Source organism: Orycteropus afer, unplaced genomic scaffold (assembly GCF_000298275.1).
Source record: "Orycteropus afer afer isolate SDZICR_OR568_19922 unplaced genomic scaffold, OryAfe1.0 scaffold00045, whole genome shotgun sequence".
Lineage (NCBI taxonomy): Eukaryota > Metazoa > Chordata > Mammalia > Tubulidentata > Orycteropodidae > Orycteropus > Orycteropus afer.
Genome location: NW_006921632.1, coordinates 13,498,166 through 13,514,850, shown reverse-complemented (window position 1 = coordinate 13,514,850; position 16,685 = coordinate 13,498,166). Strand labels below are relative to the sequence as shown.

At 39.4% G+C, this 16,685-nt stretch overlaps 1 protein-coding gene across 1 annotated transcript in view; it reads left to right on the top strand.

The window, feature by feature from the left end:
- Nucleotides 1–16,685, top strand: part of PPHLN1 (periphilin 1) — a 160,585-nt gene that overhangs the window by 40,394 nt on the left and 103,506 nt on the right. The window contains exon 4 of the mRNA XM_007937927.2: nt 12,943–13,154. Coding sequence (XP_007936118.1) covers nt 12,943–13,154 — 212 coding nt within the window. The remainder of the gene's footprint in view (nt 1–12,942; nt 13,155–16,685) is intronic.

Here is a 16,685-nt window from a genome sequence, read left to right as displayed (position 1 = left end):
TGAATGCCATGCCATTCCTCTTCAAACTGTCACTCCTGGTATAGTAAATCATATGGTTGTCTGATTCAAAATGGCCAAAACCAGTCCATTTCAGCTCACTAATGCCTAGGATATCAGTCTTTATTCATTGCATTCCATTTTTGACAGTTTCTAATTTTCCTAGATTCTTACTTTGTGCATTCCATATTCTGATGATTAATGGATGTTTGCAGCTGTTTCCTCCTCAATTTGAGTGGTGCCACGTCAGCAAATGGAGGTCTCGAAAGCTTTATCTTATCCATATGAGTAAGGCTGGTTTTACTTTGATGATGCAGCTCTTTCCCAGTCCTGTTTTGAGAGACTTCTAACCTAAGTGACTTGTCTTTCTTCTCTGTATTGGACAATGTTTCTGGACTATTCATAAAGTTGCACAGTAATGTGTCAGACAGTGTTTCTTTGGTATTCATAAGGTTTTCTCTGGCCAGTTCTTTGAAAAGTAGATGGCTTCTTCCTTCTTCCTAGTCTGTCTCAGTCTGCATGCTGGGCTGATACCTATGCACCATGTGTATCCCGTTGGGTTTGAAACACTAGTGGCACAGCTTCAAGACTCACAGCAACACATCACCACAGTAGGACAAACCAATAGACAAGTTTGTCTCCCTTAGCTGTTGTAAACCTCTCCAACCACCCTTACCTGGATCCCTGTGGGTGAGTCCTCACTCTGTCCCCGGTCCCCCTGGCCTTTCTTCTCCTTTCTCCTACTTAACCGCCTTGCCACTTGTGGAGCGTGGCCTCGGTTCCCTCTCCTCACCTGGATCCCTGCAGCTGACTGCTCGCTCTGTTCTGATCCCCCGGCCTTTTCCTCTCCTTTCTCCTGCTTTCCCACTTTGCCACTTGTGGGGCATAGCCTGGGTTCCCTCTCCTCCCCTGGATTCCTGCAGCTGACTCCTTGATCTGTTCTGGTCCCCTTTGCCTTTTCTGTGCTCTCCCTGCTTTCACACCTTGCTTCTTTGTGGCGTGACTTGGGTTCCCTCTCCTCACCTGGATCCCTGTAGCTGACTTCTCGCTCTGTCCTGGTACCCAGGCCTTTCCCTCTCTTTTCTCCTGCTTTCCCATCTTGCTGTTTTGGCAAGGAGTGAGGAGTCAGCCCCAGGGATCCAGGTGAGGAGAGTGTGTGTGTGTTTGTGTATATATGTATGTGTATATGTATATATGCAAGTGTATATACATACACACACACACACACAAATATATATATATACATACATATATTTATATCTCATCTGAATTTTGAGATCATCTGAAGAATAGATTTCATGAACTGAACATCGGTGACCTAAGGTGAGTTTTGGGATGACATTGTGTTTGAAGATAGCAAAAATCATTAACATGACAGGAAAGGAATAAAAGTCCAAAATGTATGTCTGCAGAGATTCTGAACTTGCTCTTGAACATCAAGTACACACTTACAGAAGCTGGAAAGTCCCAAGTTCTTGGGTTAAAGTCAAGCTGGGGCTATTTTCCAACTCACGCAGCTGTAGGAACTGATGAACTCAAGGTTGGCAGGTAGTATACCGCTAGTTGACCCCAACAAATGAAGAATCCAAGATCTGCAGGCCAAATGTTGGATTGTAGGCAGCACAACAGGATCCTGATCCACAGAAGAGTCTCCCCCTGCATAGACATACCTAATACTTTAGCCTGTTCAGCCATCTATTCACCTGAATATCCATGTTTGCCTTCACTGACAGTGCTGAACTGTATGTGCAAAAGGGTTCATCTTTGTTGTCTGTACCTCCCGTGTACCTCTCTGTGTCTTTCTGTTTTTCAGTGCCACTGTGCTGATCACTCACATTTGGTACATTGCCCAGGCTATTTCTTAGAGTTGTGTTTGCAGTTCACAGTCTTGAGAGATAAGGTAATCTGTCCTTGTGGGTCAAGAGCAAGTTTGCTTCTTGCTTGCTGTAAAATGATGGGTTGCCTAAGTTCTGGTGTTCCTTCTCAGTGATCCAAACCCATTGTGTGTCAGCATCCATCTAGGCTTATATCTTATTGCCCCAGTGGAACTTGGAGATCTGGGGTATGGATGTAAACATGCTAATTCTCATACTGTTTGCTGTGCTGTGAGTAATAAAATCCTTAGTCTCTTACCCAGAAATCTTGCATCTTTTGCCACTGTCCATGAAATAGTAATAGGTAATTCAGTGGTAGAATTCTCGCCTTCTATAAGGGAGACCCAAGTTTGATTCCTGGCCACTGTACCTCATGTGCAGCCACCATGCATCTGTTGTTGGAGGCTTGTGTGTTGCTATGAAGCTGAATAGGTTTCAGCAGAACTTCCAGACTAAGACGGACTAGGAAGAAAGGATTGATGATCTACTTCCAACAACTAACCAGTGAAAACCCTATGGATCACAACAGTCCAATTTGCAACCAGTAGTGGGGATACTGGACTGGGCAGCATTTTGTTTTGTTATGCACGGAGTCACCATAAGTTGGGGGTTAATTTAGTGGCAACTAACAACAACTATATTAACTAACAAATAGGGTTAAAATCAAGTTCCAAACCTGATACCAGTATCCTCAGTATGGTCAAGTCCCTGTATGTTGCTAATGTTCTGACCCTGTGGGTCTGTCTTCTCTCCCTGTCCAGCAAGGAGAAACTTAGCAGGTTGACCTCACTGGCTGCTACTGGGCTGCCTTGCTTGAACACTGTCTTTCTTTACTTCTGTTACTGGCAGTGGAGTTTTCTGGTTAAAATGTAGCTCATCTTTTTCACTTTTTGTTTTATCTATCTCCTATTGTAGAACTTTGTTTAGTTCGTAAATCTAGTTTACCTATATCAGTGGTTCATATTTACTAGTGAGAGTGTGGAATCATTGGGAACAACTGGATTAAATAACAGCTGACAGAAAAAGAGAACCTGTCAAGTTTGTAGTCACTCCTCCGGCTCTGAAAGTTGTCACTTTTTATTTAATAGATCTCCAAGCTCATTATTTATTTATGTTCTGTGTATGTCATTACTCAGTATGCAAATGACTATATTATCCATTTGTCCAAAATATTACTGTTCATGAAATTCAGTATATATTAGTATCTCTTTCATTTAGTATTGAATGAGCATGTCCTACCCTACCAGGAGTTATTGATTCAGACAGGATCAGGTTGTTTTTAACATAGTCTTTTTTTTTTTTTTTTTTCACTGTAGTTATTTAAAAAAGCCTTAAAATGGAACTTCTTTAAAGGATTAAATAATGTTTTAAAATATGGAACTAGAGTGTCACCAAGTGGCCAGTATACTTTATTTAAATTTTTTTCTGAATTCACATATGAAATTTTTAATGAAGTAGTTTAGTATTTTCATACTTACTGATACTCCTTAAAAGTAGACTAGACTAAATTTTAAATTTTATTATTTTATAGTGGTTTTTATTGTCTTAGCTGATATACTGTTTGTCAGAGAAAAATACTATACAACACATCTTTATTTGCTTTAGTTTAGTAGTACAAATATTTATTGAATGCTTACTGTGTGTCGGGCTCTGTGTTTATACTACTAGTTTACAATCTTGTGAATAAAATAGATGCACAGATAGAAAACATAATATAATATGTGCTGAGATTGCATAAATTGACATAGGAAGATGAAGAAGCACTTATCTTATGCTGGGGTTTTAGAAAAGGTTTCCTGCAGGAGTGGATAATGTGAATAAACTTGAAGGAAATACAAGAGTTAAGCAGGAGAAGAAAAGCATGTCCACAGTTGTATAAATCATAATGTGTGGAGGTATTAATAGATGATTGTGTTTGGGATAAAACTTTAAGAAGTCTGGATTTTATTTTAGCAGTGGGGAGCTACTGAAAAATCTTAACCCTGGTGGTGGTGATAGTGTTATAAGGTAACACAATCAAATTGTAGGGGTCTTGGAATCCTCATTTTAATTTTATTATAAAAATCATATTGTGCTTTGGGTGCAAATTTACAAAACAAATTTGTTTTACATTCAACAGTTCATGCACATTTGATTTCGTGCCCTGATTACCATCCCCAACCATAAAAAACTCTCCTCTCCTGTCCCTGTGACTACCGCCTCCCAGTGCCTTTCTTATCTATGCATTCCTGTCTGTCCAGCTTTTCCCTCTGTGAATGCTACCCCTCTGGAGTCTCATGGCTGATTGCTCTAAGGGGTCCATCTGGTTAAAGTATGTGGGTGTATTGCCCGGGGATAGGTGTTCTGCATGTAGGTCTTTAGACTGTTGGACTGAGAGCCAGTCCACAGAAGTGAGTCCATTTCTAGGCCTAAAGGGTAACCTGGGGACATAATCTCAGGGGTTCTACCAGTCTCTTATCTGACTAGTAATTCTGGTCGATTTTGTGTTTTTGAATTTTATTCCATATTTTTCCTCCCACTCTATCCAGGATCTCCAATTTTGATTCCTTTCCAAGTGGTTGGCATTGGTAGTCGGGCACCATCTAGTTCTGGTCTCGGGATCATAAAGGCTGAGGTCCTTATAGTCCATCTTATCCTTGGACTGATTGTTTCTAGATGTCTTTGATTTTCTTTACTCTTTGGGAATCCTCATTCTTAACAAGTCCCCTGAATGATGGTGACATCGGTGGTCTGGAGACTGAAGTTTGAAAAACACTGTCCTCTGTTGTTTGCTGGTGACTGACACATCTGTGTCTATAGCCCTGTCTTTTAAGCTCAGAATCTCTGCTTCTTACCGCTTACTAGGTATTTTAGCCTAGAAATCCCAGACTTCTTATTGAAATGAAACACATTGTTTTTGCTATGACTGCTTCTTATTCTCCAAACTTCATAGGTACATGGTTTGACTACATTTTCTACCCTCCACCTGAGTTTTATCATAATATGTTATAAGAAAGGAACTGATCACCCTCTTCCCCAAATTGTGTCAGAGTTATGTATTTTAAAACTTAAAGGTTTGTGTGTTTGATGAAGGTTAAAAATGAGCTAAATAAGCATGAAAAGACTAAAATAAGAACTCTAATTGAATATAACATTTATTGTAAAGTTGCTGTGTTCAGACTGGGTGAGGAAAATGAAGCTCAAGGAGATTAAATTGTTCTTGTTGTTAGATACCATCAAGTTGCTTCTGACTCACAGCTACCCTATATACAACAGACCAAAACGCTGCTCAGTCCAACACCATCCTCCTAATCATTGCTGTGTTTGAGTGCGTTGTTGTAGCACTGTGTTATGTTAGGTAAGGTCATATAAACTAATTTTTGAATATGTATCTGCCTGCAGAAAGTACTCTAAGACGTCCCACTGTAAACACATGTGCTTAATTTGATTAAATTTAATGTTTCACAAAATCATTTAAGCCCAGAACTCTTTTATGGATTTTGTGGTTGGATGGAAAATACTGTTATTTTGTGGTTTGGTGTTCTGTGGAACATAATTTGAGAAAGGCTTTTTTATTATAAACTCAGATCCTTGGTAGAAAGGAAGATGTAAATCAGGCAGAAGACATTTCTACCAATTGTTAAATTAATTATTCTTTGCAAAGTACAGTTATACTTCTAAAGCACAAAAATCTTAAAAGATGTTGGCAATAATATAGAGTGAATATAATAATATAGGGTGAATAAAAATCCCAGCTCTTTCTTGGTGTTTTGTGAGAAGTATAAAGCTGTAGATGACTTTTTTATTCTCTAATTATGCCCAAAGATGTTCAAACCAAAAACCAAACTAATTGTTATCGAGTTGATTCTGAGTCATAGTGACCCATCCTTGGGTTTCCGAAGTGTTATCTCTACAGAAGTAGATTGCCCAGTCTTCCTTCTGAGGAGTGGCTGGTGGGTATGAACTGCCAGCCTTCTGACCAAGTAATTGTTTAGCTCAGTGGTCAGCAAACTACAGCTCTGCCTGTGTCTCTCTGATCTCATCTCTTTCTACCTTTTCTGTTTATCTGCTCTAGCCACCAAAACCAAAACAACTCACTGCCATCGAATTGGTTGACTCTTTGTCACCCTTTAAAACAGACTAGAAGTGCCCCATTGGATTCCAAAGGCTGTATCTTTACAGGTGCAGACTGCCACATCTTTTTCCTGTGGAGTAGTTGGTGGGTTGGAACCACAGACCTTTCAGTTAACAGCCGAGCACTTTAATCACTGCACCATACCTATGCTCCTGGCTCTAGCCACAATGGTCATAAAGACATGTCTTGTTTCTGCAAGGGTCTACAATTGCTTTGAGTTCTCATTTTTCTGACCCCTCCTGTTCTTATTCACATGCACAGCCTTGAATGCCTATCTGCTTTTTCTTTTTTTTTTTTATTAGGATTTGGGTGAAGATTTACAGAGTAAATTCACTTTTCATACAGCAGTTCACATATACTTTGTCTCATGTTGTTGACCAAAATTTACAATGCAGCAGCTCCCCTCCCACTTCCTCCCCACAGTCACCTCCTCCCAGTGTCCATCCCTTCATACTCTTCGAGAGGCCCATTGTCTGCCAACCCTGTATATGATCTTGGATACACTCTCCATTTAGACATACATAATTGTTTAGCTTGTTCACCCATCTATCCGTCCCTATACCCATGTTTGCTTTCATTGACAACTCAGTATTGTATTTACAAAGGGGTTCATATTTGTTGTTTGTACTGCCCATGTAACTCTCTCTGTCTTTCTCATCCTCAATGCTGCCATATTGGTCACTCACATTTGGTACATTGCCCTTCTCTTCACCCAAATCAATATTTATCTCTATCTATCTAACAGCATTCCCTCCTCTTCCCTCTCACCCCTGGTAACCAACAAAGAAAATGTCCTCCAATATATAAACCTTTCCTTAACTTTCACAATAACGGACTAATACAATATTTGTCCTTTTGTGACTGACTTATTTCGCTCAGCATAATGTCCTCCAAGTTCATCCACGTTATGCGGTGTTTTGCAGATTCTACATCATTCCTCAGTTGTTGGACATCTAGGTTGTTTCCAAGTTTTGGCTATTGTAAATAGTGCTGCGATGAACATCGGTGTGCATATATCTGTTCTTGTTATGGCTCTCACTTCTTTAGGGTATATACCTAGTAATGGGATGGCTGGGTCAAATGGTATTTGTATTTCCAACTTTTGAAGGAATCGCCATACTGCTTTCCACAATGGTTGTACCATTTTACAGTCCCACTAGCAGTGTATGAGAGTCCCAATCTCTCCACAACCTCGCCAGCATTTGTTATTTTCTGTCTTGTTGAACTTTGATACTAGTTATCTGCTTTTTCTTAAAGCTTGGAATGCTTTTCCCACCATCTATCTCTGTGCTGACCAGTATTGAGCACTTGCAGTATGATCTGTTAAAGTGGAGATGTTCTGTAAGTGTAAAATACTCTATGGATTGTTAATTTTTTGGAAGATTGTGAAAAGTAATTTTTTTTAATATTGATTGCATATTGATATTTTAGGTATACAGGCATACTTCAGAAATATTGTGGGTTTGGTTCCAGACCACTGCAATAAAGCAGATACCTCAATAAAGCAAGTCACAAGGTTTTTGGTTTACCAGTACATACAAAAGTTATGTTTATACTATACTGTAGTCTATTTAATGTACAATAAATAGCATTATGAAAAAGTTTGAAATATTGTGAGAATTGCCTGAATGTTACACAGAAACATTTTTCTGTTGGAAGAATGATATGGAAAGACTTGCTGGAGGCAGTGTTACTGTTGTTGTTGTTGTTGTTAAGTGCTGTCGAGTCGTTTCCGACTCATAGCGACCCCATGCACAGCAGAACGAAATACTGCCCGATCCCACACCAGCCCCACAATCCCTGCTATACTTGAGCTCATCATTGCAGCCACCGTATCAATCCATCTCGTTGAAGGCTTCCCCCTCTTTCGTCGACTCTCCACCCTACCAAGCATGACATCCTTCTCCAGGGAATGGTCCTTTCTTACAACATGACCAAAGTAGGTGAGATGAAGTCTGGCCGCAGTGTTACTACAGACCTTCTATTTGTTTTTTTTAAAAAAAACAATATATGTGAAACTAATGAAAAGAAGTGCAATAAAACGAAGTATGCCTGTATTGGTATAAGTAAAATGTAGTATTAAAATTAATTTCTCCTGCTTCTCTTTAAAATATGGTTATTAAATATATAGTTTGGTAGCTCTGGTGGTGTAGTGCCTCAGGCACTTGACTGCTAACCAGAAGGCTGACGGTTCAAACCCATCAGCCACTCCTTGGAAGGAAGGTTGGGCAATCTACTTCCATAGTGATACCACCTTGGAAACCCAAGGAGGGGTCTTTATGAGACCTCTATGGCACATAACAACAACAACAACATATATAGTTCAATTTTGTTTTTGTTAGATGCAGTTCTTATCTAAATCTCACTTTCTTTAAAGATCCAGATCAGTTTTCTATATAAAGTAGCCCTCTCTTCTCTGTGGTTTCTCTTTCCATGATTTCAGTTGCTCAGGGTCAGCTGCAGTCTGAAATACTTCAATTATGCCGATCTTCCGAGTAGTGCGAAGAAAATCTTGCTCAGTCCCTCCTGAGACATGAATCATCCCTTTGTCCAGTTTATCCACGCTATATAAGTTAACCTGCTTGCTACCTGTCAATCACTTAATAGCCATCTTAGTTATCAAATCAGCTCTTGCGGTGTGGTAGTTAAGTTTGAGTATAAACTTGACCAGGTTTGGTTAAGTGGCTGGGCAGGTGGATGTAGTTATTCCCCATGGTGAGATTGGTGATTAACCCCGTGGTGGAATGTATTGAGAGCTGCTTCAGGGATGTGGTCTACTTCCTGTATATAAGCAGCAGCTTTGGGAATAGTCTCTAGCTTATGGCATGGTTGAGCCCTGCATGTAGTTGTGTTGTTGTTTAGCAGCCTGCCATGCTCTGCTGACCTTGGGACTTAAATGGACTTGAATTAATGGCCTGCTGTGTGGTTTGGTAACATCGAGACTATGCCATTTTGTTTTTCGACCTTGGGCTTGTTAGCCTCAGCAGCCAGTAGCTGCCTGAGTGTAGAGATACCTCTAGCTTCAGTGGGCCGGGAGCAAGAGGCAGAGCTGAAACCCAGAGTTGAGGGGCTTTCACACAGCCTCTAGAGCCTGGCACTTTGAACTCGGAACTCTAGCCTCCTGAACTGTAAGAGAATAAACTCCTCTTTTTAAGGCTTTCCCATTTGTGGTATTTTCTTGTCAAAGCAGCACTCGGTAACCAGAACATGCAGTGTCATAGTGCTTAAGTTTAAAATAATGCATGTTTTTACTTAATGGCCCCAAAGCTTAAGAGGAATGATGCTGGCAATTTGAATATGCCGAAACAGGTGGGTGAGCTGCTGCGGCTGTGCTGTACTGTGCCCTGCCAGCTGGATTAATGCTGCCTGCCTGTGGTATCGTGGGTACTATCTTACATATATTTATAGGAAAAAACAGTGTATGTAGAATTTGATACTGTCCATGGTTACAGGTATCCATTGGGGGTCTTGGAAAGTATGCCCCATGGATAAGGAGGAGATTACTAATATTTCCCTTCTCAATTATAGTACCATCTCCCCTAAACATTTACACTGTTCTTCCATCTCCCTAATTAGATCTAAACTTCTGTAGAGCAAGGTCAATTCACCTTAGTAGAAATAACTTGGCTAATATTACTACATTATCAAGGAGGATACTTTAGATAAATGATAAGTGTTGGGATATTTTTTGCTTAAATTGGTGGGTGGTTGGAGAGACGTATTCTGCTTTGAGCTATTAAAATCTGACATAAATATCTGCCAGGTTCGTCCAGCCACCCCAGGCCACGCTGATAGTTCTAAATTGTGCTTTGATTTTGCCGCCATCTGGTGACAGGCTTAGGAAACTGTAGTTCAGCATTTGTCTGTCCTTTCCCTCTGGTAGAATTTAGGCAGTCTTTCCTCTGAATGTGGGCCTGCTCTTCTCCACCCCCTGAGCAGTTTACCAATAAATGTTTATTTGATTTGTAGCACTATTTCCTTAGATTTTCTAATTTACTCTCTTGTTTCCATCGTGTTTTTCTGGCCAGTCATTCATTCTTCAACAGCCCATTTCTTTCTTAATTTTGTAATTTTTTAGCAATAATCTCTGTGGGCTCTGCTCTTCTTTATGCTCTGTTTTTAATCCATAACCATGGCTTTAAATAGTGCCTATTTATAGACAAATTTATATTTATAGCCAACAATTCTCTTCTGAACTTGAGACTAGTATCTGTACTTTCCTACCTTGATGTTACATGAGTATCTCAAAAATAAGGGGCTTCAGTCTAAAAATTGAATTTCTTACCCTCACCCCTGCTTCTGAAATTTACTTTTTTCTCATTTCATTAACTCGTTATGCTGGAATTTCGAGAATCATCTTCACACCCCTGTCTCTCACATTTGTTAGTTCCATTGAATCTACTTTCAAAGGTGTATTTTTGTGTTTTTTTAGTTTATGATCCCTTTGCCCCCATGCTATCTAAACTACCACTGTCTTTTGCCTGGATTAAGTCAGTCTTTAATTAGTCTCCCTGTGCTCACTCTTGATGCATGTTTTGTGTGTATGTGTTTGAGGTCAGCCTCTTCTGCTAGCCTGAGAGCTCTGGGATGGCAGGGCTTCTGTGCATTTGGTGCACTATTGGGTCCTCAGCACCTGATGCAGTTCCTACTTCCTGTTTGTTTAGGTGCGCTAAAGCCTGTTTTATATATGTTGTTACATATACAACCAGTCCATTGAACTAGTGTGATTTCAGTATGACTCTGGTAGTTTTGGTGACTGCACTATTAGCTTCTTTAATGCTTTGTTTAAAAGTTAGTGTTCTATCAGAGTTTATTTGTCATAAATGAGTTTTAACAACTTCATAAGTTTGCCCAGGAAAACTTAATTGTGTCTATATGGGCAGTATTTTTCGGATTCTAATCAGCTAATCTTCAAATGAATTTTTGGACATCAACCTATTTACGTATGGGTGACTACCAGTTAACTATTTTCCAAGCATTTGAAAATCTAGGTCATTGGTTTGTCTCTTAGCATGCTTCTGTCCACTAAATCTTCAGTTAAAAGTGTTCTTTTAATAGAGGTAGTAGCTAAGGCATTTGACTGCTAACCAAAAGGTTGGTAGTTCAAACACACCAGCTTTTTCTTGGGAGGAAGATGAGGCATCCGTAAAGATTTACAGCCTGAAGCTAATCTTACATGTGCACTTGTGCTACAAAATTATCCACATACGTTACAGAAGCAGTAGAAGACAGGGTTGGAGTAGCTTCTCAGAGACAACCAAATACCTTGAGAGAGAGAATCAACTGGGCCCGCAGGCTTGGGACCATAGTGTCGGGGACATCATACTCAATTGGTGCAACATAGTACATAAAAATCTTGTTCCACATCCTACTTTGATGAGTAGCGACTGGGGTTTTAAAAGCTCTGGAGCAGCCATCTAAGATGCACCTACTGGTATCCTCTCATCTGGAGCAAAGAAGAGTGAAGGAAATTAAAGTCATCTGGAAACAGTTAGCCCAGAGATAGGATAGACCTTGAGGACTACACCAAGACCAGAAGACCCAGATGGTGCCCAGCTACCAATGCCAACCACTCAGAAAGGAGTCAAAATTGGAGATCCTGGATAGAGTGAGAGGAAAAATGTGGAACAAAATTAAAAAAATACAAAAATGACCAGAATTACTGGTTGGATAGAGACTGGTGGAATCCTCAAGACTATAGCCCTGGGTTACTCTTTGGGCCTAGAAATGGACTTACTTCCATGGACTGGCTCATAGCCCAACAGTTGAAAGACCTACATGCAGAACACTTACCCAGGGTGATGCACCCACCCACCCTAGGGAGATGCACCCCTTAGATCAACCAGCCGTGAGACATCAGAGGGGTGGCATTCACATAGAGGGAAACCTGGACAGGCAGGAATGTATAGATAAGAAGGGCACCAGGAGGAGAGTTTTTTTTTTTTTAATGGCTGGGGATGGTAATCAGGGCTGTGAAGTCAAATGTGCATGAATTGTTGAATGTAAAACAGATTTGCTTTGTAAATTTGAACCCAATACACAATTTAAAAAAAAAAAAAAAAAGATTTACAGTCTTGGAAACCCAATGGGAGTTGCTGTGAGTCAGAATTTACTCAATGGCAGTTTTTTGTTTGTTTGTTTGTTGTTGTTTTGTCCATGTTCTGATTGTTTGTTTTAATAATTTTGGTTTGCTTTGACATTTAAAGATGGTTTTGCTGTACTGTTGTTAGTTGCTGTCAAGTAAACTCTGACTTAAGATGACCTTCTGGGTGTCACCGTAGAGCTCCATAGGATTTTCAAGGGCTGTGATTTTTTTGGAAGCAGATCAGCAGTGTTTTCTTGGGAGGTATGTCTGGGTGGATTTGAATTGCCAATCTCCTGGCTAGTAGCGGAGCACTTAACTTTTGTTCCACCCAGGAACTCGGTTCCGACTCAGTGACCCCCCTTTGGGTTTCTGAGGTGGTAAGTTTTTTACAGAAGTAGATTGTCTGGTCTTCTTTCTGTGGAGTGGCCGATGGGTTTGAACCTTCTGGTTAGCAGTCAAATGCCTTAGGCACTGTGCCACCATAGCTTCGGATGGAGTAAAGCTTTCCTAAAAACATGTTTTTGAATACATGTTTACATATAGTCATGAAAGAGTTAGGGATGTCATATGAAGGATTTCAAACAAAGCATAGCCACTCACATATGCCTGATTTCTTAAAATTGTTGAGTCACTTCTGACTCACATTGACCCAGTAGGACAGATTAGACCTGCCATAGGGTTTTGTAGGATGTAATCTTTATGAGAGCAGATCAGCAGTTTTTCCTCCCATGGAACCTCTGGTGGGTTCGAGCCAATGGTGAATTTGAACTTCCAGCCTTTTGGTTAGCAGCTGTGTGCCTAACCTCTGTGATACTAGGGTTACTATATATAGGTTACAGGATATAATTAACTTTTTTTTTTTTCCTTCACAGGGATGTGAGAGATGGCTTTAGAAGAAAAAGTTTCTACTCTTCTCATTATGGGAGAGAGCGATCTCCTCATAAAAGGGACAATCCTTTTTTCAGAGAATCACCTGTAGGCCGAAAGGATTCTCCACACAGCAGGTCTGGCTCCAGTGTCAGCAGTAGAAGCTACTCTCCAGAAAGAAGCAAAACATACTCTTTTCATCAGTCTCAACACCGAAGTATGTATTTTTAAGACGTTTTCAATCTGCACTAATGAGAATGTACTGATTCAGATGCCTTATAATTACTGTAAGGGATACTTTTTAAAATTACTTTTTATTTTAAAAAATTTTAAACTTACTGAAAAGTTGAAAGGATATGAACATGAGTACCATATGCACATTATTTTTTTCTGGACCATTTGAAGTAAGTTTATTGAGATATTTCATCTCTAAATATACAATTTTATTTTAATCTTGTTTGGAAGTCATACACTCCCAAATTTTCTGGTAGTGTCTGTGCCAGTCAGACTTCTTTAATGTTCTTCACTAGGTGATGTACGTGTTTATCTGAAAAGTCTGTTTTTCATAAGTATTAGTGGTTTCCCCTAAATGTAAGTTATGGCCTTATAGATTTTAGAGCTGAACCTTCCTTAGGCTAATTTTATTTTCAACCTTCAACTTCTTTTTTCACTTTGGAGTGCCTGGATAACGTGACATTCTATGCGGTCATAGCATGTCATCTTAACTGAGTTGCTCAGTAAGTGTTGGGATAAATCAGTGAACAACCTCTTTTCCAGATAAAGCATTCCTATATTATTGTTCCAGATTCTACAGTCTGCAGTTGGGCTCATTCAGAAAACATTTCTTGGTGCCTTCTATGTGCAAGACACTGTATTAGATACAAAGATGTTCCTGTCCCTAAGCAACTAATTTATATAATATTTCCATCTCAGCTAGAATGTTTTATATAACAACCTTATCAATATGTAAATGAAAAACATATATATGTAAAATAGAAAGTATAACTTTGGTACAAGGATTGGTAAGTTGTAAATTAGTGAACATGACATGCACATTATCAAGGTGAGAGAGATTAAATTTCCCTCGGGGATGGAAGAACATGTGGAGGAAGTGGCATTTGGGCTTACCTTTTATTTCAGATATCTATAGCTCAATGTGTCATCTAGGTAGAAGGAACTGGGCATCAAGGTATAGAAACCAAAAAAATCCAGGATACATGTTGAAGAGATATAGAAGAACCATTTCAGGTTATCAGATTTTCTTTCCTTCTGATTATTGCTGGATTATTTTGTTTAGCAAACATTTATTAATTGTCTATTAGCTAGATGGAGTAACTAAAAAGAAAACCAGACTCACTGCCATCGAGTTGATTCCGACTCATGGTGACCCCCTTTGGGTTTCTGAGGTGGTAAATCTTTACAGAAGTAGGTTGGCCAGTCTTCCTTCGACAGAGTGGCTGGTGGGTTTGAACCGCCAATCTTCTGGTTGGCAGTCAGATGCCTTAGGCGCTGCGCCCCAGAGCTCCAGATAGAGTAAAATTTCCTGAAAACGTGTTTTCAAATACATGTTTACAAATAGTCATGCAAGAGTTAAGAATTTCATATGAAGGATTTTAAACAAAGTATAGCCACTCACATATGCCTGATTTCTTAAAATTTGACCTGAATAATTCTGGCTGACTTAATGTTTCACTGTGGAGCTCAGTGTTAACAGGTATTGTCTCACTTTATTTCACTGCCTCCCCTAGCACCTCTTCCCTCACGGAAAAAAAAGAAACCAAACTTCAAAAAAAAAAAACAACCTTTAAACTTTGCATACTCCCATGCGCAGACATAATTATGAAAAATTAGCAAGATACCTCTCAGAACATTTTTTGGATGTGTATTTTTTGTGTGTAAAGTGATGTTGAACTGGAGTCAACAGTAGCTAATGACATGACTTAAATGGAAATTTAATAATGATTAAGACTTGATAGAAAGTATTTTTGGAAACTTTGGATCATGACATTTTTATTTTTTTAATGAATGAAATGGGAGCTTGAAATTTGTACTTAACAACTTGTAGTGAAACTGTTAAGGTTATTTAAGTAGTTATTGGTGAATTAGCCTTATTTTTCCTATTTTCCCACTAAAACAGAAATTTCTAGGAAGAAGACCTTCTCTTAGTTTATCTGCTTTCTGCCTCAAGATCAGTTACTAAAATTTTAAAACTTGAGGTGAAACCTGGGGAAGTCATAATGAAATGCTCCTGTCTAAGAGTCTCTTGTATATTGTTCCCATTCTTTGAGGTCAAATACCTGTAATATCTGGAGCGATGAAAAGATAACAGTGAAAGCTGGAAGACTAAAATATGGTGTAAATTGAATGAAACAGAGCACCTGACTCTGTTAATCCTTCATGTTTATTTTCTTTAGTCATTTAGTTTTGAAAGTAAGGTTCTTTAATCAGAAAAAAAGTTTATTCTGGGAAAACTCTCACAAGTTACTTTAGTTGATTTCTTCACTCTTGTGCTGAACTAGGAAAATGTGAGTCTACACTTCTTTTATGTAAATGATTGTTAGAGTAAGATCATCTAGCAAAAAGTTAATAGGGAAATCTTGTTTTAAACCAATGGAGAAGTAACTTACTTTATAGTTGTAACTCCAGTTTTTAAGTCACAAATACTACTTTTCTTAAAAAACTGAGAATAGGGGTTTTTTGTGTATGTGATTTGGGTGAAAATTTACAAAGCAAATTCACTTTCCATACAGCAGTTCACATATATTTTGTCTAATGACAATGACTACAATTTACTGCAATGCAACAGCTCCCCTCCCACTTCCTCCTGAGAATTATCTCTTTCCTGTGTCCATCCCTCCGTGCACTCCTGCCCCCTGAGCTGTCTCCCTGTACATAAACAGCTCTTCTTTTCTCCCATGGTAGTTCTGTCCAAGGGTAAATGTTCAGCTCATATGACTGTCTTTTGTTTGGCTGGAAGCCACAGGTGTGGATTCAATTCCAGACCTGAAGCTAGGGGCCATAGTCTCAGTGGTTCTACCAGGCTTTATCAGACCAGCAAACCTGGTCCTCCCCCCGCCCTTTTTTTTTTTTTTTCAAATGATTGAGTTTAGTTCCACATTGTTCTCCCTCTCTATCCAGGATCTCCTCCATAGATCCCCCACCGAGTGGTTGACAGTGGTAGCTGGGCACCATCTATCTCTTCTTGTCTCATAGTTGTATAGGCTATGGATAGCATGGTATACTTCCTACCCCTGGTAAGCAACGAAGAAAATTTCCTTCCACATAGAAACCTTTCCTTGACTTTTACAATAATAGACTAATACAATTATTTGTCCTTCTGTGATCAACTTACTTCACTCAGCATAATATCCTCCGAGTCCATCCACGTTTTGCGATGTTTTGCAGATTCTAGATTACTCTTTAGGGTTGCATAGTGCCTCGGAAACCCAAGGAGGGGTCGCTATGAGTCGGGGCCGACTCGACGGCAAATAACAACAACAGTATTCCATTGTGTGTGTGTACCATAGTTTGGTTATCCATTCCTCAGTTGAAGGACACCTAGGGTGTTTCCATCTTTTGGCTATTGTAAATAGTGCTGTGATGAAAGTGGGTGTGCAATATGTCTGTTCTTGTCATGGCTCTCACGTTGTTAGGATATATACCTAGTAATGGAATGGCTGGGTCAAATGGTATTTCTAATTCCAACTTTTGAAGGAATAGGAGCTCTGGTAGCATAGTGCCTAAGGCA